The 23586-nt window shown below is 43.5% G+C and overlaps 1 protein-coding gene across 4 annotated transcripts; it reads right to left on the reverse strand.

The window, feature by feature from the left end:
- Positions 1–9173: 9173 nt before the first annotated feature.
- On the reverse strand, positions 9174–19463 carry LOC110492420 (laminin subunit beta-1). 4 transcript variants are annotated; one of them, XR_002469000.2, is made up of 4 exons: positions 19396–19463; positions 16962–17081; positions 10381–10588; positions 9174–9732 (listed from the first exon to the last, which is right to left on the reverse strand). XR_002469000.2 is itself a non-coding variant. In XM_021566730.2 (3 exons), the coding sequence occupies exons 1-3, from the start codon at positions 19453–19455 to the stop codon at positions 10388–10390; spliced, it is 381 nt and encodes a 126-aa protein (XP_021422405.1). In that variant the 5' UTR covers positions 19456–19457; the 3' UTR covers positions 9174–10387. The 4 variants fall into 4 exon arrangements, 1 of the variants encoding a protein (XP_021422405.1); XR_002468998.2 differs by having other exon boundaries at positions 9174–9737; XR_002468999.2 differs by having other exon boundaries at positions 9174–10087.
- Between the last annotated feature and the right edge of the window lie 4123 nt (positions 19464–23586).

Genomic DNA, 23586 nt, shown 5'->3' on the forward strand with positions numbered 1-23586 from the left:
TTGCCTTGTCCACTCTCTACCATCTGATGACGAGAAGAAGCCCAGTGGCCGGCAGTGGGAGAAGATGGATTATGGCTGACATTCTGTTAATTTTCTCATCGAGGAAACATTTGATTTCAATATAATTTTCTGTTTCCTAAACTAGAATATGTTACAAACAGAGTGGACTATGTTTTGTACAGTTTACCCTTTGCCAAAGTTCGAAAAATTGCTAGGGCAAATTTAGTTATTGCACACGTGCAATTCACAGAATCGGCGTTTTCTAACGGAAATATGCAAATACATGCTAGAACGCACCAATAGGATATCGCTAGCCAGTGCTTGGCTCTTCCCACATCCCTGTTTAAAAAAAAAAAAAATTGGGGTGGGGGGGTAGATCAGCTTTAATATTGCAGATAGATTGTAGCTTCCAACAATGTAATTGTCTGCATCAAGTCCAATCCCCCACATCTGTACATACATACATACATACATACACATCTAAATGCATGCATAAATACATATACGTAGGTATATATACATATCTTTAAATATATATATATATATATACATATACAGTGCCTTGCGGAAGTATTCGGCCCCCTTGAACTTTGCGACCTTTTGCCCCATTTCAGGCTTCAAACATAAAGATATAAAACTGTATTTTTTTGTGAAGAATCAACAACAAGTGGGACACAATCATGAAGTGGAACGACATTTATTGGATATTTCAAACTTTTTTAACAAATCAAAAACTGAAAAATTGGGCGTGCAAAATTATTCAGCCCCCTTAAGTTAATACTTTGTAGCGCCACCTTTTGCTGTGATTACAGCTGTAAGTCGCTTGGGGTATGTCTCTATCAGTTTTGCACATCGAGAGACTGAATTTTTTTCCCATTCCTCCTTGCAAAACAGCTCGAGCTCAGTGAGGTTGGATGGAGAGCATTTGTGAACAGCAGTTTTCAGTTCTTTCCACAGATTCTCGATTGGATTCAGGTCTGGACTTTGACTTGGCCATTCTAACACCTGGATATGTTTATTTTTGAACCATTCCATTGTAGATTTTGCTTTATGTTTTGGATCATTGTCTTGTTGGAAGACAAATCTCCGTCCCAGTCTCAGGTCTTTTGCAGACTCCATCAGGTTTTCTTCCAGAATGGTCCTGTATTTGGCTCCATCCATCTTCCCATCAATTTTAACCATCTTCCCTGTCCCTGCTGAAGAAAAGCAGGCCCAAACCATGATGCTGCCACCACCATGTTTGACAGTGGGGATGGTGTGTTCAGCTGTGTTGCTTTTACGCCAAGCATAACGTTTTGCATTGTTGCCAAAAAGTTCAATTTTGGTTTCATCTGACCAGAGCACCTTCTTCCACATGTTTGGTGTGTCTCCCAGGTGGCTTGTGGCAAACTTTAAACAACACTTTTTATGGATATCTTTAAGAAATGTCTTTCTTCTTGCTACTCTTCCATAAAGGCCAGATTTGTGCAATATACGACTGATTGTTGTCCTATGGACAGAGTCTCCCACCTCAGCTGTAGATCTCTGCAGTTCATCCAGAGTGATCATGGGCCTCTTGGCTGCATCTCTGATCAGTCTTCTCCTTGTATGAGCTGAAAGTTTAGAGGGACGGCCAGGTCTTGGTAGATTTGCAGTGGTCTGATACTCCTTCCATTTCAATATTATCGCTTGCACAGTGCTCCTTGGGATGTTTAAAGCTTGGGAAATCTTTTTGTATCCAAATCCGGCTTTAAACTTCTTCACAACAGTATCTCGGACCTGCCTGGTGTGTTCCTTGTTCTTCATGATGCTCTCTGCGCTTTTAACGGACCTCTGAGACTATCACAGTGCAGGTACATTTATACGAAGACTTGATTACACACAGGTGGATTGTATTTATCATCATTAGTAATTTAGGTCAACATTGGATCATTCAGAGATCCTCACTGAACTTCTGGAGAGAGTTTTCTGCACTGAAAGTAAAGGGGCTGAATAATTTTGCACGCCCAATTTTTCAGTTTTTGATTTGTTAAAAAAGTTTGAAATATCCAATAAATGTTGTTCCACTTCATGATTGTGTCCCACTTATTGTTGATTCTTCACAAAAAAATACAGTTTTATATCTTTATGTTTGAAGCCTGAAATGTGGCAAAAGGTCGCAAAGTTCAAGGGGGCCGAATACTTTCGCAAGGCACTGTATATATACATATGTCCTTTATTACCCTCCAACCCCACCACCCCTCCCACAATTGGAGCAAAGTGAACTAGTGAACAACAACGCTTAGGACTGTATTTCCAGTTCATACATAGTGTAACGACCCTGGGTTTATAACCGCGGAAATCGACCCTGCCGCACGGGCTCGAACGTCGAGGGTTCGAGACCTGCTCCCTGCTGTTTCATTACAATACTACCGGTATATACACTTTATGGACACAGTCTATTTTACAATAGTTTTATTTGGTTTGTTTTTAACTCTTGTCCTTCCTCTACCCTCAACCTCTCTCATATATTTATGATCTCCATCCAGTTTAATTTCTATTTGCCATATCTTTCAAACTGTGCTCTTTCAAATAAGTTCTTAACCTATATACGTTTTACGGGCACAGTATGTTTTACATGTATTTATCTTGCTGTTATAAGTTGCTATTAGTCCCAACCTTCAGCTCCATTCAAACCCTCCCATCTATCGCTTAACACCATCCATATTGGATTTCTAGTTGCCATATATTTTACATCTGTGCTGTGACATTTCTCAAACCGAGCCTTTCCATTGAAAATAAACATTTTTGCTAAAAGTTTTATTATATTGTTGATCGATTGACTATGATTTTTCAGATCGCCCAGTAGTGCTATCTGCAGGATTTGCTCCAGGTAAATATTGCAATTCTTCAGTCATTCCTGGACCTGTGACCAAAAATAAGCTACATATGGACCAAAACAAATGATCTAATGATTCTGCCTCTTCGCAGCAAAATCTGCTGAGCTGGGAAAGTTGTATCTATCCCCCATATAAATACAATTTTGTTGGTTGCAAGAATTCTGTATAATAGTTTAAATTGAAAAATACAACATTTTGAATCTGGCGTCGTTTTGCGTCTCAGTTCATAAACCATGTGCCATGGAATCAGTACGTCAACAATCTCTTCCCAACTATTTTGCAATCTATATGGCACGGCTGTTTTTGTTCCTTAAATGAAACTGGTGTACTTTTTTATTTATCACAATTTTCTTTAACCAATTATGGTCTTTAATGCAAGGCCGACATACAAGTTTATTACTTTTCCCGCTTCCCCTTTCCTCTTCCATTTTTGCGGTAATGCTACAGTTAGTTGGTTGTACTTTTGTGTAGAGCAGACATTTCCATGTTTTAGTTAGCTGCATGTATGACACCCGTCATATTTATGATATAATTTACGAAGATTGTACTTTTTTTTATCAGTTAGTATATCTGAGTTTAACCACAATATTTGTTGTATTATTTGTTCTGTCTTTTCTGGTGGATTAAATATCAACCAAATTTCTATGGCTTTGTTTTAAAAAATAGTGGTATTTGGGAGATGATTTCCTTTTCAAATAAGTGAAAGTGAGAGGTTGTAATCTGAATAATGGGAAAAGGGCCTTTCTTGAACACAGGGTGATTTTTCCACAAATAGAAAGGTATTTAGCTTTCCATGGTAGCAAGATCTTTTCTATTTTTGCAAACTTTCTATAAAAATGCATTGGAGTGAAATCATGTATTTCTTTCGGGATATGTATACTGAGTATATCCACATCACCATCACCACAAAGTAGTATTTTTTGTGATCCAATACATAATAGAGTACAATTATCATAATTTGGTTGTATAAATGATCTAGATCCGCCATGAGGCTGTGGAGGGATCCAAGTTGTGGATTTAAAAGAAAACATGAATCATCAGTGTACAATGAGACCTTGGTTTTTAAGCGCTGTATTTCTAATCCCTTGATATTATTGTTGGATCTGAAATTAATAGCTAACATTTCAATTACCACAATAAATAGATATGCCAATAGTGGGCAACCTTGTTTTACTCCTCTTGACAGTTAAAAACTTTCTGAGATGTAGCCATTATGTACACTCCTGTTTCAGTGATAATGAAATCAGACCTTGTTGAGTGTCTGATAATCTACCATTTGCATATGAGTGATTAAAACATGCTAATAACGTCCTCTGAGTATATCAAAAAAGGTTTGGTATACCTCAACTGGTTCACCATCCAGCCCTGGAGTTTTCCCAGACTTAAAGGCTTTAATTCCTCTGTAATTTCACCTTCGCATGAGTCATTTTGTATGGCTGTTAATTTACATTATTAATAGAAAACAAATCCGTACAATTAGCTTTGGTTAGAGGAGATGAAGAAGACTGAAACGAAAACATATGCTTAAAGTAGTTTGCGGCCTCTTTAAAAATAGAATTTGGCGAATCATAGGTTACTCAGTAATTTGTAACAAGTTTCAGTAAATTATTTTTAGAAGTATTTCTATGTTGAATATTAAAACATAATTTTGTGCATTTTCCCCATATTCCATCCAGTTTGCTTTATTCTAATATATTACACTTAATCTTTGTTGAATAAGTTCCCCTATTTCTTTTTGTTTTTCCTCCAACTTATTCTGAGCCTCTATGGTACAGTTTTTATTGCTGTCTATCTGTTCTGTTAGAGTCGCCCCCTAGACCTTCTATTTCCTTTGTTAGTACTGACTCCTTTGACCTAAATTGCTTTTGTTTTAGAGATGAGTAGTCTACTGAATTGCATGGCCTCTAAAGGCACATTTAAAAGTGTCCCATACAATTAGCAGATTTGCTGTACATATATTATGTCGGAAAAAAATCTGTTATAAATTCCTCTGTCCTAGTTAAAAACAAGTTATCATCCAATAGACTTTGATTACATTTCCAATATCCTCGCCCACGTGGAAATTCCGTAAGAGTAATGTATATGCCAATTATCTGATGGTCCGACCGCAATCTTCTTCTTGCCAACAAGAATGATATAAGAAAGAAGTTAAGACTACGAGATTGATTGATCGTCCGCTATGTATATCTCAGTAGGTCAGGTTATTTAAGCCTCCATACATACACTAGTTCCAATATATCCATGACATTCATGATTTCCTTAAGAGCACGAGGGTGATAGTTTGTAGTGTGATTTCCTTTACAGTCCTTTGGGGTATTTAATACAATATTATAATCTCCCACCATAATAATAGAGTATTGTATTGCTTGCAGGATTGATAATGTATTATATATATTTTCAAAGAAGTGATGATCATCATTATTTGGACCATATAGGTTAATGACCCATATCTGTTTATGGTCCAATAATACATTTTAAATCATCTACCTTGCAGATCTGTTTGGACAATGTGCACATTCAGATCAAAATGACTGTTAGTTAATATCGTCACGCCTTTTGAGTTTCTTTGCCCATGGGAGAAGTACATTTCAACTAGTGACAATATGGTAGTGGATGCACCACAGCGTGTTGTAAATGTTTCCTGCCAGTCGAAAGATACTGTCACACCCTGGTCAAAGTATTTTGTGTTTATCTTTATTTATTTGGTCAGGCCAGGGTGTGGCATGGGTTTTTGTATGTGGTGTGTATGTATGGGGATTGTAGCTAGTGGGGTGTTCTAGCTAAGTCTATGGCTGTCTGAAGTGGTTCTCAATCAGAGGCAGGTGTTTATCGTTGTCTCTGATTGGGAACCATATTTAGGCAGCCATATTCTTTGAGTTTGTCGTGGGTGATTGTCCTTAGTGTCATTGTTCTGTGTTAGGTTACACAAGTATAGGCTGTTTCGGTTTTCGTTAAGTTTATTGTTTTGATAGTGTTTGTGTTTAGTGTGTTACTTCATTAAACATGGATTGCAATAGACACGCCGCATTTTGGTCCGACTCTCCTTCTCATCAAGAAAACCGTTACAGAATCACCCACCACAAAGGGACCAAGCAGCGTGTCAACAGGCAGGAACAGCCCAAAGTGGAGTACAGTATGGACTATACTTCTTGGGAGGAGATAGACAGGTGGGCGGTCGACCCAGGGAGAGTGCCGGAGCCCGCCTGGGATTCGATGGAGCAGTGCGCGGAAGGATATAGGAGAATGGAGTTTGCGAAGCAAGCAAGGCGGCGCGGACGGAGGCCCCATAGTCAGCCCCAAAAATTTCTTGGGGGGGGGCTCAGGGAGAGTGTGGCAGTCAGGAGTCAGACCTGAGCCAACTCTCCCTGTTTATCGTGAGGAGCCAAGGAGGAGACCAGAACCAGAGCCGGTGTTGGAGGTGAGCGAAACAGAGACTGTGAAGGAGTTAATGGGGAAATTGGAGGAGAGAGAAATGAGGGAGTTGCTGTGTTGGTGTTTTAAACATGGAATTCGCCCGACGGAGCGTGTCGGGGATTTGATGGCACCTGGGTCAGCGCTCCATACTCGTCCTGAGGTGCGTGTTAGTCGGCTGGTGAAGATGGTGCCAGTCTCACGTACCAGGCCTCCTGTGCACCTCCCTAGCCTTGCACGTCCTGTGCCAGCACCGCTCTCAAGATCTCCAGTACGCCTTCACGGTCTAACCCATCCTGTGCCACCTCCACACCCCAGCCCTCCGGTAGCAGCTCCCCGCACCAGGCTTCCTGTGCGTGTCCTCGGCCCAGTACCACCAGTGCCAGCACCACGCATCAGGCCTCTAGTGCGCCTCGCCTGTCCAGCGCTGCCAGAGCCTTCCTCCTCTCCAGCGCTGTCGGAGTCTCCCGCCTGTTTAGCGCTGTTAGAGCCTTCCTTCTCTACAGCGCTGCCGGAGTCTCCCGCCTGTTCAGAACTGCCAGTTAGCATAGAGCTGCCAGTTAGCATAGAGCTGCCAGTTAGCATAGAGCTGCCAGTTAGCAAGGAGCTGCCAGTCTGCAAGGAGCTGCCAGTCTGCAAGGAGCTGCCAGTCTGCAAGGAGCTGCCAGTCTGCATAGAGCTGCCAGTCTGCAAGGAGCTGCCAGTCTGCAAGGAGCCGCCAGAGCTGCCTGTCTGCAGGATGCCGCCAAAGCTGCCAGTCTGCAAGGAGCCGCCAGAGCTGCCAGTCTGCAAGGAGCTGCCAGAGCTGCCAGTTAGCATGGAGCAGCCAGGGCCGCCAGTTAGCATGGAGCAGCCAGGGCCGCCAGTCAGCATGGAGCAGCCAGGGCCGCCAGTCAGCATGGAGCAGCCAGTCAGCATGGAGCAGCCAGTCAGCATGGAGCAGCCAGAGCTGCCAGTCAGCATGGAGCTGCCAGTCAGCATGGAGCAGCCAGTCAGCATGGAGCAGCCAGAGCTGCCAGTCAGCATGGAGCAGCCAGTCAGCATGGAGCAGCCAGAGCTGCCAGTCAGCATGGAGCAGCCAGAGCTGTCAGTCAGCATGGAGCAGCCAGTCGACCAGACTCTCCCAGATCTGCCAGTCGACCAGACTCTTCCAGATCTGCCAGTCGACCAGACTCTTCCAGATCTGCCAGTCGACCAGACTCTTCCAGATCTGCCAGTCGACCAGACTCTTCCAGATCTGCCAGTCGACCAGACTCTTCCAGATCTGCCAGTCGACCAGACTCTTCCAGATCTGCCAGTCGACCAGACTCTTCCAGATCTGCCAGTCGACCAGACTCTTCCAGATCTGCCAGTCGGCCAGGATCTGCCAGTCGGCCAGGATCTGCCAGTCAGCCAGGATCTGCCAGTCAGCCAGGATCTGCCGAAACCACCAGCCAGCCTGGATCTGGTAGATTCATCAACCTGCCTGAGCTTCCTCTCACTCCTGAGCTTCCTCTCACTCCTGAGCTTCCTCTCACTCCTGAGCTTCCCCTCAGTCCCGAGCTGCCTCAGTCCCGAGCTGCCCCTCAGTCCCGATCTGCTCCTCAGTCCAGTGGGGTTCTGGGTGAGGACTACTAGGCCATGGTCGGCGGCGAGGGTGGACTATCCAGGGACGCGAGGAGAAGGGACTAAGACATTGATTGAGTGGGGTCCACGTCCCGCGCCGGAGCCGCCACCATGGACAGACGCCCACCCGGACCCTCCCTATTGTTTTGAGGTGCGTTCGGGAGTCCGCACCTTAGGGGGGGGGGTTCTGTCACACCCTGGTCAAAGTATTTTGTGTTTATCTTTATTTATTTGGTCAGGCCAGGGTGTGGCATGGGTTTTTGTATGTGGTGTGTATGTATGGGGATTGTAGCTAGTGGGGTGTTCTAGCTAAGTCTATGGCTGTCTGAAGTGGTTCTCAATCAGAGGCAGGTGTTTATCGTTGTCTCTGATTGGGAACCATATTTAGGCAGCCATATTCTTTGAGTTTGTCGTGGGTGATTGTCCTTAGTGTCCTTAGTGTCATTGTTCTGTGTTAGGTTACACAAGTATAGGCTGTTTCGGTTTTCGTTAAGTTTATTGTTTTGATAGTGTTTGTGTTTAGTGTGTTACTTCATTAAACATGGATTGCAATAGACACGCCGCATTTTGGTCCGACTCTCCTTCTCATCAAGAAAACCGTTACAGATACCCTGTGTGTTAAGGTGGATTTTGTGGCATTCATTGCCACATTTATGAACTATAAGTCTAAAATAAATCTAAGAAACTGGACATTATTGTGGCTGCGGCAGAAAATGTTTTGGGACTTACATCTGAAGACTGGCGCCGGAAGACGGCCTGCCCTCCTAGGCTCCCCTTGAGCCTCTGTAGGGATCAGATATGGTAGTTTTTTTGGTAGTTTGTTCCGTTTTTTGAGGGGGGATCCTGTTTCCGTCCCACACAGTAGGTGGCGGGATGCACATTCAATTGGGCAATCGCCAATATACCATAGAAGAGCTGTCTTTTTAGCTAGCTAGCAGGTTTGAGCAGTAAGAGCCGAACAACTTGGGAAACACAGCAGCTTGATAACCAGATCAATTCTAATAGGTATACTATACCTTGAGTTCAGTGGAATCTACTTGCTAAAGTCAGTTATAGATTATTACTTGTTAGCCAGAAATGTGTGTCTGTAAAAGCAGACAGTCAGCTCTAGCAAACACCATAAACAAGTCCACTAATTACAGGCAGGAGCCAATGCTTAGGTTAAGCCCAAGGACACAGACAACACATGGGGAATTTTGAATTACATGAAGACACAAAGGGAAGAATGTGCTACAGTTCTTCCAGTACATAACCAGTCTCAAATAATAGAATATTAACTGACCTATGATGAACTCAGGTTAACATATCAGCTTTATTCGCCAAATACATTTGCATGTACAGGAATGAAATGGTGCTGCAACAATAAACAATATACAGACAGATAAACAAAATTTACAGACCAAAAAAAATATAGATGCAGAATCTCCACATATTCACATACAGTATGTACACTGTGTGCGCTATAAGCTACATTATAAATTATGCATGTAAGAGAGTGCAAAGAGCAATGTGCAGTTCTGGGATGATAGTGCAGTGAATAGTCTGTGGATGAATAGCGCAGAGTACAAAGTCCATGGATGACAGGATCATCGTAGACCAGGTTGCCGGTTGGATGAGGGCCATGGCACAACGGGAAGAAACTGTTCAGGTGGCGTGAGGTTTTGGTCGTGATTGACCTGAACCGTTTGCCAGGGGACGGAAGGGGTTGGCAATGATCTTTCCTGCACACTTCCTTGCCTTGGAGTCGTGCAGGACCTCGAAGGAGGGCAGGTGGCAGCCAATGACCCTCTCAGCAGACCGGACAATCCGTTGCAGTGATGGAGGAGCTGAGGATGGACTCGATGATGGTTGTTTACAACTGCACTGAGGAAAACAGATTTGTTTTATAGTAATTATCTGATTGGGAACTACAATTGTCTTTCAATTACAGAATCTCAAATTATTTCAATTTGTCATTGGAAGGTTTATTGAAAACTGTCAGTAATACAGGAGTCACATCTCAGGGAGTCTCATCAGATCAGATGATATCAGCAAGCAAGAGCCACCACAGACACCCTGGTTCGAATCCAGGCTGTATCACAACCGGCCGTGATTGGGAGTCCCATAGAGCGGCGTACAATTGGCCCAGCGTCATCTGGGTTTGGCCGGTGTAGACAGTCATTGTAAATAAGAATTTGTTCTCAACTGACTTGCCTAGTTAAATAAAATAAAATCTGTAGAAAGAGCACAGGTAGAACAAAATATGTAAGTGTGACCACAGAAGGCTGCTGAGGGGAGAACAGCTCATAATAATGGCTGGAACGGAGCGAATGGAATGGCATCAAACACCTGGAAACCATGTTTAATGTATTTGATACTATTCCACTCATCATTACCACCAGCCCGTTCTCCTCAATTAAGGTACAGCACCACCAACCTCCTGTGCTGCAAAATGAATACATTTTCACCTAAAACAATGACATGAGCTCTGTCCCAATTAATCTCTGCTCAACTCCTCACTACTCACATCCTTCTCAAAACCCATTGGAGGAAGTCTGAGGCAAGGAACCTTGGGTCGTCTCCTCCAATGGGGTTGAAGATGTCTTGATCACCCTCTGGCTGTTGTCCAGACAGAGGTAGCGTTGGAAGGTGTCCCACGGATTGTTTGTGGCCACGTCACCTCCCCCAGAAACAGTGAAGATCTCCAGGTTCTTACAGTGGGGCATCAGCATAATCTATAGAGTGTGCAGAACAATACAGGATATGGAATTAGATTTAGTATGGAGTTGAAGTCCCAACTTAAAATCCTTGTACAAGGATAGACAATAGGTAAAAAGGTAAACAAAAGTAGGGCTATGGAGTTTGAGGAAGGTGGAGCGATACATACACTACATGACCAAAAAGGTGTGGATAGCTGCTCGTCTAACATCTCATTCCAAACTCATAGGCATTAATATGGAGTTGGACACCACTTTGCTGCTATAACAGCTATAACTGGCTGCTATAACAGCCTCCACTTTCCACTGCTGCGGGGACTTGCTTCCATTCAGCCACAAGAACATTAGTGAGGTCGGGCACTAATCTTGGGCGATTAGGCCTGGCTTGCATTCAGCGTTCCAATTCATCCCAAAGATGTTCAATGGGGTTGAGGTCAGGACTCAAGTCAAGTTCTTGCACACTAATCTCAAACCATTAATGTATGGACCTCGCTTTGTGCACTGGGGTATTGTCATGTTGAAACAGTAAAGGGCCTTCCTTGTATTTCTCACATGTACCAAATACAAGAGGTGTAGGTAGACCTTACAGAGAAATGCTTACTTACAAGCCCTTAACCAACAACACAGTTTAAGAAAAAAAGGAGTTAAGAAAATATTTACAAAATAAACGAAAGGACAACATATATATATTTTCTTAAATACAAAATAAAAAGTAACACAATAAAATAAAAGTACCCCCGAGTCAATGTGTGGGGGTACAGGTTGGTCGAGGTAATTGCAAATAGTCCGGGTAGCAATTTGATGAACTGTTCAGCAGTAGAAGCTGTTAAGAAACCTTTTGGACCTAGACGTGGCGCTCCGGTACCGCACTGGAACTAAGGGGCCTAGCGTGAACCATGAAAACAGCCCCAGACCATTATTCCTCCTCCACCATATTTTACAGTTGGCACTATGCATTCGGGCAGGTAGCATTCTCCTGGCATCCGCCAAACCCAGATTAGTCCGTTGGACTGCCAGATTGTTAAGTGTGATTCATCACTCCAGAGAACGTGTTTCTATTGCTCCAGAGTCCAATGATGGCGAGCTTTACACCACTCCAGCCAACGGTTGGCATTGTGCATGGTGATCTTAGGCTTGTGTATGGCTGCTTGGCCATGGAAACCAAATTCACGAAGCTCCCGACGAACAGTTCTTGTGCTGAAGTTGCTTCCAGAGACAGTCTGGAACTCAGTAGTGAGTGTTGCAACCGAGGACAATTTTTACGCGCTTCAGCTCTCGGCGGTCCCATTCTGTAAGCTTGTGTGGCCTACCAATTCGCAGCTGAGCCATTGTTTTTAGTTTTTTGGGGGGGGGGCAGGGGTATATCAGCTTTAATATAGCAGATGTATTGTGGCTTCCATCAATGTAATTGTCTGCATTATTTCCAATCCCGCATACATTTTATTTTGGAAATCTGTATATACATTGCCTTCGGAAAGTATTCAGACCCCTTGACTCTTTCCATATTTTGTAAGGTTACAGCCTTATTCTAAAATGTATTAAATTGTTGTTTTTCTCATCAATCTAGACACAATATCCCATAATGACAAAGCAAAAACAGGTCTTTAGACATTGTCACGTTCTGACCATCGTTCGTGTGTGTTTTCCTTGTTTTAGTGTTGGTCAGGACGTGAACTGGGTGGGCATTCTATGTTGGATGTCTTGTTTGTCTATTTCTATGTCTGGCCTGATATGGTTCTCAATCAGAGGCAGGTGTTAGTCATTGTCTCTGATTGGGAACCATATTTAGGTAGCCTGGGTTTCACTGTGTGTTTGTGGGTGATTGTTCCTGTCTATGTGTTTTTCACCAGATAGGCTGTTTTAGGTTTTCGTTACGTTCATCACGTTCTTTATTTTTGTAGTGTTTGCATTGATTCGTGTTTTACGTTTCTTCATTAAACATGGATTGCAATAGACACGCCGCATTTTGGTCCGACTCTCCTTCTCACCAAGAAAACCGTTACAGAATCACCCACCACAAAGGGACCAAGCAGCGTGTCAACAGGCAGGAACAGCCCAAAGTGGAGTACAGTATGGACTATACTTCTTGGGAGGAGATAGACAGGTGGGCGGTCGACCCAGGGAGAGTGCCGGAGCCCGCCTGGGATTCGATGGAGCAGTGCGCGGAAGGATATAGGAGAATGGAGTTTGCGAAGCAAGCAAGGCGGCGCGGACGGAGGCCCCATAGTCAGCCCCAAAAATTTCTTGGGGGGGGGCTCAGGGAGAGTGTGGCAGAGTCAGGAGCCAGACCTGAGCCAACTCTCCCTGTTTATCGTGAGGAGCCAAGGAGGAGACCAGAACCAGAGCCGGTGTTGGAGGTGAGCGAAACAGAGACTGTGAAGGAGTTAATGGGGAAATTGGAGGAGAGAGAAATGAGGGAGTTGCTGTGTTGGTGTTTTAAACATGGAATTCGCCCGACGGAGCGTGTCGGGGATTTGATGGCACCTGGGTCAGCGCTCCATACTCGTCCTGAGGTGCGTGCTAGTCGGCTGGTGAAGATGGTGCCAGTCTCACGTACCAGGCCTCCTGTGCACCTCCCTAGCCTTGCACGTCCTGTGCCAGCACCGCTCTCAAGATCTCCAGTACGCCTTCACGGTCTAACCCATCCTGTGCCACCTCCACACCCCAGCCCTCCGGTAGCAGCTCCCCGCACCAGGCTTCCTGTGCGTGTCCTCGGCCCAGTACCACCAGTGCCAGCACCACGCATCAGGCCTACAGTGCGCCTCGCCTGTCCAGCGCTGCCAGAGCCTTCCTCCTCTCCAGCGCTGCCGGAGTCTCCCGCCTGTTCAGAACTGCCAGTCTGCATAGAGCTGCCAGTCTGCAAGGAGCTGCCAGTCTGCAAGGAGCTGCCAGTCTGCAAGGAGCTGCCAGTCTGCAAGGAGCTGCCAGTCTGCAAGGAGCTGCCAGTCTGCAAGGAGCTGCCAGTCTGCATAGAGCTGCCAGTCTGCAAGGAGCTGCCAGTCTGCAAGGAGCCGCCAGAGCTGCCTTTCTGCAGGATGCCGCCAAAGCTGCCAGTCTGCAAGGAGCCGCCAGAGCTGCCAGTCTGCAAGGAGCAGCCAGGGCCGCCAGTCAGCATGGAGCAGCCAGGGCCGCCAGTCAGCATGGAGCAGCCAGGGCCGCCAGTCAGCATGGAGCAGCCAGGGCCGCCAGTCAGCATGGAGCAGCCAGGGCCGCCAGTCAGCATGGAGCAGCCAGGGCCGCCAGTCAGCATGGAGCAGCCAGTCAGCATGGAGCAGCCAGAGCAGCCAGTCAGCATGGAGCAGCCAGAGCTGCCAGTCAGCATGGAGCAGCCAGTCAGCATGGAGCAGCCAGAGCTGCCAGTCATCATGGAGCAGCCAGTCAGCATGGAGCAGCCAGAGCAGCCAGTCGACCAGACTCTTCCAGATCTGCCAGTCGACCAGACTCTTCCAGATCTGCCAGTCGACCAGACTCTTCCAGATCTGCCAGTCGACCAGACTCTTCCAGATCTGCCAGTCGACCAGACTCTTCCAGATCTGCCAGTCGACCAGACTCTTCCAGATCTGCCAGTCGACCAGACTCTTCCAGATCCGCCAGTCGACCAGACTCTTCCAGATCCGCCAGTCGACCAGACTCTTCCAGATCCGCCAGTCGACCAGACTCTTCCAGATCCGCCAGTCGACCAGACTCTTCCAGATCCGCCAGTCGACCAGAATCTTCCAGATCCGCCAGTCGACCAGAATCTTCCGGATCCGCCAGTCGACCAGACTCTTCCGGATCCGCCAGTCGACCAGACTCTTCCGGATCCGCCAGTCGACCAGACTCTTCCGGATCCGCCAGTCGACCAGACTCTTCCGGATCCGCCAGTCGACCAGACTCTTCCGGATCCGCCAGTCGACCAGACTCTTCCGGATCCGCCAGTCGACCAGACTCTTCCGGATCCGCCAGTCGACCAGACTCTTCCGGATCCGCCAGTCAGCCAGGATCTTCCAGAACCGCCAGCCAGCCAGGATCTGCCGGATCCAACCACCTGCCTGAGCTTCCTCTCAGTGCTGAGCTTCCTCTCAGTGCTGAGCTTCCTCTCAGTGCTGAGCTTCCTCTCAGTGCTGAGCTACCCATCAGTCCCGAGCTACCTCTGTCCCGAGCTGCCCCTCTGTCCCGAGCGGTCTTTAAGGAGGGTAACCTATCTAGGGACGCTAAGGAGGTGGACTAAAACTGTTATGGAGTGGGGTCCACGTCCAGCGCCAGAGCCGCCACCGCGGACAGATGCCCACCCACACCCTCCCCCATAGGTTTAAGTTGTGCGTCCGGAGTCCGCACCTTGGAGGGGGGGTACTGTCACGTTCTGACCATCGTTCGTGTGTGTTTTCCTTGTTTTAGTGTTGGTCAGGACGTGAACTGGGTGGGCATTCTATGTTGGATGTCTTGTTTGTCTATTTCTATGTCTGGCCTGATATGGTTCTCAATCAGAGGCAGGTGTTAGTCATTGTCTCTGATTGGGAACCATATTTAGGTAGCCTGGGTTTCACTGTGTGTTTGTGGGTGATTGTTCCTGTCTATGTGTTTTTCACCAGATAGGCTGTTTTAGGTTTTCGTTACGTTCATCACGTTCTTTATTTTTGTAGTGTTTGCATTGATTCGTGTTTTACGTTTCTTCATTAAACATGGATTGCAATAGACACGCCGCATTTTGGTCCGACTCTCCTTCTCACCAAGAAAACCGTTACAGACATGTTTGCAAATGTACTCAAAATAAAAAACGTAAATATAATTTAAATAAGTATTCAGACCATTTACTCAGTACTTTGTTGAAGCAGTGATTACAGCAGTGATTACAGCCTTGAGTCTTCTTGGGTATGACGCTAAAAGCTTGGCACACCTGTATTTGAGGATTTTCTCCCATTGTTCTCTGCAGATCCTCTCAAGCTTTGTCAGGTTGGATGGGGAGCGTTGCTGCACAGCTATTTTCAGGTCTCTCCAGAGATGTTGGATCGGGTTCAAGTCTGATCTCTGGCTGGGCCACTCAAGGACATTCAGAGACTTGTCCCGAAGCCACTCATGCGTTGTCTAGGCTGTGTGCTTAGGGTCGTTGTTCTGTTGGAAGGTGAACCTACACCCCAGCCTGAGGTCCTGAGTGCTCTGGAGCAGGTTTTCATCAAGGATCTTTGCACTTTGCTCCGTTCATCTTTCCCTCGATCCTGACTTGTCTCCCAGTCCCTTCTGCAAAAAAACATCCCCACAGCATGATGCTGCCACCACCATGCTTCACCGTAGGGATGTTGGCATGATGCTTGGCATCCTATCTCAGAGCTCTACAGACAATTCCTTAGACCTCATGGCTTGGTTTTAGCTCTGACATACATTGTCAACTGTGGGACCTTATATAGACAGGTGTGTGCATTTCAAAATCATGTCCAATCAATTGAATTTACCACAGGTGGATTCCAATCAAGTTGTAGAAACATATCAAGGATGATCAATGGAAACATGCACCTGAGCTCAATTTTGAGTCTCATACTGTTGCAAAGGGTCTGAATACTTATGTAAATAAGGTATTTTTATTTGTTATTTTTAATACATTTGCAAAAATGTCTAAAAACCTGTTTTTGCTTTGTCATTATGGGGTATTGTGTGTAGATTGCTGAGGAAATTGTTTTATGTAATCCCTTTTAGAATAAGGCCGTAACGTAACAAAATGTGGAAAAAGTCAAAGGGTCTAAATACTTCCGAAGGCTCTATATATATCTTTTCCTTTATTATTATCCAGTAACCTGACCACCCCTCCCTTAATTGCACAAAACTAATGGACAACAACACTTCGCCTACTACATGCTATATACATTTTACGGACACAGTATATTTTACAATAGTTATCTTTTGTTTGTTTTTAGTGCCATCCTTTAGCTACCATCAACTCCTCCCATCCATCTCGGAAGACCATTACGTTTTGATTTCTATTTAAAGTTCTGAACCTTTCTATTCTTATCGTTTCTACAGATTGTAAATTAAAGATAACGATTTTTGCTAAGAGTATTCAAGGCTTGTGTGGCCTACGACTTCGCTGCTGAGCCGTTGTCGCTACAAGACGTTTGCACTTCACAATAACAACACTTACATTTGATCGGGGCAGCTCTAGCAGGGACGAAATTTGACGAACTGACTTGGAAAGGTGGAATCCTATGATGGTGCCACGTTGAAAGTCACTGAGCTCTTCAGTAAGGCCATTCTCTTGTCTATGGAGAGTTCATGGCTGTGTGCTCAATTTTATTCACCTGTCAGCAACGTCTATGACTGAAACAGCCAAATCCACAAATTTGAAGGGGTGTCCACATACACTATATATACAAAAGTATGTGCTGAGTTGTGTAAGGCATAAAATAAGTTGGTGACTCACTGATCCAAAATTGGCGTCTTCTGCCTTGTTGGTGTAGAGGTCCAAAGACGAAGAAGAAGCCTGACTCCACCTGGTCAAATGTTTTCTCTCTACAGACACTGATCTGTCTCCCGAGAACAACTGGAATGAGAGAAAGGAAAATAAGATATTAGAAAACTTCACAGGGAGTTCAATTGGAGTGTAAATGTTTTTATATCTTAATGTTGCATTCAAGATAACAGTCAATTTACATACTGCTGTAGCTGTATCAAAAGAGGCAACTATGGATAATAATTTAGCTAAATAAAGTGTGATACAAAACTATTGGGACAGTGACACATTTTTTTTTTTTTGGCTCTGTACTCCAGCACTTTGGACTTGAAATTATACAATGACTGAGGTTCAAGTGCAGACTGTCAGCTTTAATATGAGGGCATTTTCCTCCATATCAGCACTCATTATTCACAATTCATTCAGGACTATCCGTAATCATGGTAGCATCCACATTAATGGTACAATGCTCTTAGTTAAACCAGGAACGGCATAGAAAACCAAACCACCTTGGCTTTGGTTAAACCACACGGTTAACATTAGTTAGTTAGCTTCCTAGCTAGCTGACGTTAAAGGAAACTTACACCCCAAAACAATATTTTGGTATTTGTTTCATTAGTCCACTGTTGTCATAGTCCCAAAATGTTTTGCTTGTCAGCATTCATGTTTTCAAGATATGTAACTTTCAAAATATAGAAATCATCCCCGTATGATGCATTTTGCGTCACATGATACAAATAGCAGCATCACTTTCATTTTATTTTATTTTATTTAACTAGGCAAGTCAGTTAAGAACAAATTATTATTTACAATAACGACCTACCCCGCCCAAACCGTCCCCTAACCCGGACAACGCTGGGCCAGTTCAAATCAAATCGAACAGGTGTAGACAGTGAAATGCTTACTTACAAGCCCTTAACCAACAATGCAGTTAAGAAAAAATAAGTGTTAAGTTAAAAAAATACATATGTAATTAAAAAATAATAATAATTAAAGAGCAGCAGTAAACAGTAGCAAGGCTATATACAGGGGGTACCAGTTCAGAGTCAATGTGCGGGGGCACAGGTTAGTCGAGGTAATATGTACAGGTAGGTAGAGTTAAAGTGACTATGCATAGATAATAAACAGAGAACTGTTCAGGAGTCTTATGGCTTGGGAGTAGAAGCTGTTAAGAAGCCTTTTGGACCTAGACTTGGTGCTCGGGTACCGTTTGCCATGCAGGAGCAGAGAGAACAGTCTATGACTAGGGCGGCTGGAGTCTTTGACAATTTTTAAGGGCTTCCTCTGACACCGCCTGGTATAGAAGACCTGGATGGCAGGAAGCTTGGACCCATTGATGTACTGGGCCATACGCACTACCATCTATAGTGCCTTGCGGTCAGAAGCCAAGCAGTTGCCATAACAGGCAGTGATGCAACCATGCTCTCAATGGTGCAGCTGTATAACCTTTTGAGGATCTGAGGACCCATGCCAAATATTTTCAGTCTCCTGAGGGGGAATAGGCATAGTCGTGCCCAATTCACAACTGTCTTGGTGTGTTTGGACCATTCTAGTTTGTTGTTGAAGTGGACACCAAGGAACTTGAAGCTCTCAACCGCTCCACTACAGCCCCTTCGATGAGAATGGGAGCATGCTCAGTCTTCCTTTTCCTGTAGTCCACAATCATCTCCTTTGTCTTGATCACGTTGAGGGAGAGGTTGTTGTCCTGGCACCACATTGCCAGGTCTCTGACCTCGTCCCTATAGGCTGTCTCATATACTGGGACCGAAAATAAACTACTGTACACTAACGTTACTGTACTTTAGCCTGCACTTTGCTTTCACAACCTCCCAGGGTCTATTTCCGCGTTTATAAACCCAGGGTCGTTACAATACCATACAACAATGCACGAATTTAAGCGATAGTATGCATTAAAATAGTTACGATTGTAAAAAATATAAAAAATGTCAGCCAAGTTTATTTATTTACTTTTTTATTTCACCTTTATTTAACCAGGTAGGCAAGTTGAGAACAAGTTCTCATTTACAATTGCGACTTGGCCAAGATAAAGCAAAGCAGCCAAGATAAAGCAAAGCAGTTCGCCACATACAACAACACAGAGTTACACATGGAGTAAAACAAACATACAGTCAATAATACAGTAGAAAAATATTTTTATATACGATGTGAGCAAATGAGGTGAGATAAGGGAGGTTGTGGCTGATAAGTTGTGGCTGATTCTACCGGTGACGTTAGTTAGTTAACGCTACCGATGACAAAACCAATGCTTCGTGCATCATAGGTAGATGACAATAGAGATCGCACTGTATAATAATGTTCACAATTCAATTTTCCATTCTTACAACTTCACAGCTGTAGCAATAACATTACAATGGATTTCATGCAGCTTATAAAATATATTTACGCTGTCACTCTCTCTTCGTGTGATGTAAACAACAATGATCCGATTCGGGTAAAGTGTCATGGCCGCCGATAGTTTATTGAAAATTCTAGTTGGGGTCGGGTCTAAAGTCAAAGGGCAAATATGATTGGATCACATGTCAAACAGGAGATGGTGGTTGGATACAATATTTGCGACTGTCTCGTATTCCCAATGGTGACTTTTCGCTAGTTGAGACAATTTAACAAGCTCAGGCAACGTTAACATATGTTTCCCATGCCAATAAAGCCCCTTGAATTGAATTGACTGGCTAGACATCGGATTGGCTGACAGTGTTGTCAGTCATTTCACTGTTGAGCTATTCGAGACAGAGGAGAATGCGCTCCAAAAGGCGCATAGGCTCAAAAAAAGCGCAATGAGCATATTCACTATTTATTATTGTTGGGTCGGTGCCACTTGAAACTTTGTTTTTGGACAATCATTTCCTCCTCTAGGTTAGATGGACTTCAAATTGCACAATTTGTGTTTCCCCTTTTCATAGGTCTAGAGTAGATGGTTGCAGACAAGGTCGTTTACATGTACCTGTTTGTCAGCCTCGTAGCCTGTTGGCCTTTACTACCCTGCATTTTTTGTCAAATTAAAAATAGGTATCGGTTAATGTCTCCAGACAAAGGCTGGTAGAATTGTATGAAATGTGTTTATAAACACAAAAGGAGAAGAAACAGATATGCTATTTCCTATAGGCTAGGCCTACTCTACGCCACTACACGCTCAGCCATGCACTGAACACGGCATTCTTTTTTATATTATTAGCCTAAATTATGACTATCCAATCTACTCATCACTTTAGGAATAGTAAACTATCTTACATAAGTCTACAAATGCAATGATAGATGCATGGAATACTTCATTATAAAGCTGCATTTTTATGCTGAAAGTTAGCTTTCCCAAACTTGAAACTCACATGTCGCCTATGGGAGAGGGACAGAGAGAGACAAAACTCAACTCAAACTAAACTGTTTATCGTACTGGCTAACTCCAAACCCCCACAACTGAATAGATAAAAGCATATCATCAGCACACCGCTTACAAAGCAGAGCTGATAGCACTCCATGCAGAATGAGGCACATATATAAATATTCCATGTTTTTTTCTCTCCCCTTCCCCAACTCCATTATCATTTATATCAATAATGCAACTTTTTTTGTACCATTTTTTTTGCAACACCACCCATTCTTTCAGTCTTACCATCTCACCACCAGGGGATGCTGCAGCACCTCCAGCACCCCTACTTCCCGCGGCTATGGTGCTTGTGCACAAACACTCTTACAGGGTATCTCATAAAGCCTAGCGTTACATGAGAAGGGAGAGACTCATAAAACATTTTTATATGGATGAAGTGGGTTTCCTTACAACATTCCCCATACAGGTCAGTCAACATGCACCAATCACTTAATCTACTTTTTCAGGTATAGACCTATCATCTGCATCCATTTAATGCAAAACCCCATTCGGAAATCCATACACATATAAAAAAAAGCACACTTATGGTTTGGGCCCCAAAAGCCACACATGAAAAAGTACTTGAAATATTTTGTAGATGAATGTATTACATTCAAGGTGTCAAATGGAAAAATCTTGAAGGTGCTATTGTGATTAACATAGTCTGTCCTTTCATTTTAGCCAATGACTCAGTTGCCAGACCTCTTCTTCAAAACTTTAAACAGTTTAATGGGGAATTTAGCTGCACTTTGTCCCCATGAAGGTACTGTAGCAGCAAAAGGAAGAGAGCATACTTGTGCATATCCTTTTGAGGAAAACAGTCAACTCAGAAATCAGCCTCAGACTGACTTATTTATAGATTCAAGCACTAGAGTCTGGCAAAGCTGGAAAGGGAATTAAAGACCCCAGTATTTTATCTCAGCTTGAACATTTAGTTTGTTCATGCAAATCACCAAGCTGAAAGTTTATTTAAAAAATGTTGAAGTGTGTCTTACTGGACCTTCTCACAAAAAAGTCAAATAGAAGCCACTGTATCTAGCATGGGATATAGAATATGTACATGAAAAAGGTCTTTAGACAAAAACATAAAAGTATGGAATATGAATAGTTCTTAATAGTTCTTTATTTTTAATTTTTTAAATTGTACATTTAATTAAAGAAGAAGCCACTGTATCTATATAGCATGGCATTTGAACATGGAATAATATTAGGCTATGTCATGTTAATGGACAAGTGTAAATACTGTAGGTGTGAAAATGTCTGTTGCAAGAGATGGTCCAGTGATACTTGACAAAAAAAGTAGGCTATCTACCATGGAATATGTACATGGAATATGTCATGAGACAAGAACATGAATGTATAGAATATGAAAACTTGATGTGTGAAATTAAATGCTTATTAATGTGAACCTTGTAATATAAATAGCTTGAAATTGATTATTGTTTTTCCTTTGCGTGTATTACATTGTTTTGTTATAATATTAACCATCTTGTCACCTTGTAGACTATATGTCAAAGCCAAGTATTTACACGCATTTCTGGAAAACATTGTCAGGCATACGCATTATTTACATGCATTTCTGGAATACATTGTTAGGCATACGCATTATTTACATGCATTTCTGGAATACATTGTTAGGCATACGCATTATTTACATGCATTTCTGGAATACATTGTTAGGCATACGCATTATTTACATTCATTTCTGGAATACATTGTCAGGCATACGCATTATTTACATTCATTTCTGGAATACATTGTCAGGCATACGCATTATTTACATGCATCTCTGGAATACTTTTTAAAGCATTACATGTATTTGAGCAAAAATGCAAATGTATCTACATGTTTTTGAAATACTCACACAAAATCTGAATAAGACCAGGGGCCATATGTGTATCAAGCCTCTTAGAGTAGGGGTGTTGGTCTAGGAGGAGGCACCTTCTGTTCATGTAATCATATTTATAGTGATCTAAAAGGCTAAACTGATCTTAAATCAGCAGCACTGCTACGTTGAGATATTTGATATGCCTTCATACGCCCCCCCCCCCCCAGCTCTTGACTCTCACAGATGCAAATGTACCCAATGCTTCCATGATACTCCTCTCCTCATGACTTCTAACGGATCCCCCCAGGTAAAATTGATCCAAAACACCGACTATAAACAAATCTAGGGATTTCTTAGTTTCCATCAGAACTTTACTTCTTTTGTTTCCTTTCTTTTTCACGACTGTAGGCCACTCATTCTCACTCTCTGTACTCTCATCTTCACATGTCCCACCATCAGTTTCGAACAGAACATACAGTTGAATTCGAAAGTTTACATACACTTAGGTCGGAGTCATTAAAACTTGTTTTTCAACCACTCCACAAATTTCTTGTTAACAAACTATAGTTTTGGCAAGTCGGTTAGAACGTCTACTTCGTGCATGACACAAGTAATTTTTCCAACAATTGTTTACAGACAGAATATTTCATTTATAATTCACTGTATCACAATTCCAGTGGGTCAGAAGTTTACAAACACTAAGTTGACTGTGCCTTTAAACAGCTTGGAAAATTCCAGAAAATGTCATGGCTTTAGAAACTTCTGATAGGCTAATTGACATAATTTGAGTCAATTTGAGGTGTACCTGTGGATGTATTTCAAGGCCTACCTTCATACGCAGTGCCTCTTTGCTGGACATCATGAGAAAATCAAAAGAAATCAGCCAAGACCTCCACAAGTCTGGTTCATCATTGGGAGCCATATCCAAATGCCTGAAGCTACCATGTTCATCTGTACAAACAATAGTACGCAAGTATAAACACCATGAGACCACGCAGCCTTCATACCGCTCAGGAAGGAGACGCGTTCTGTCTCCTAGAGATTAACGTACTTTGGTGAGAAAAGTGAAAATCAATCCCAGAACAACAGCAAAGGACCTTGTGAAGATTCTGGAGGAAACAGGTACAAAAGTATCTATATCCACAGTTAAACGAGTCCTATATCGACATAACCTGAAAGGCCGCTCAGCAAGGAAGAAGCCACTGCTCCAAAACCGTCATAAAAAAGCCAGACTACGGTTTGCAACTGCACGTGGGGACAAATATTGTACTTTTTGGAGAAATGTCCTCTGGTCTGATGAAACAAAAATAGAACTGTTTGGCCTTTAATGACCATCGTTATGTTTGGAGGAAAAAGGGGGAGGCTTGCAAGCCGAAGAACACCAT

The sequence above is a fragment of the Oncorhynchus mykiss genome, chromosome 16, assembly GCF_013265735.2.
Source record: "Oncorhynchus mykiss isolate Arlee chromosome 16, USDA_OmykA_1.1, whole genome shotgun sequence".
NCBI lineage: Eukaryota > Metazoa > Chordata > Actinopteri > Salmoniformes > Salmonidae > Oncorhynchus > Oncorhynchus mykiss.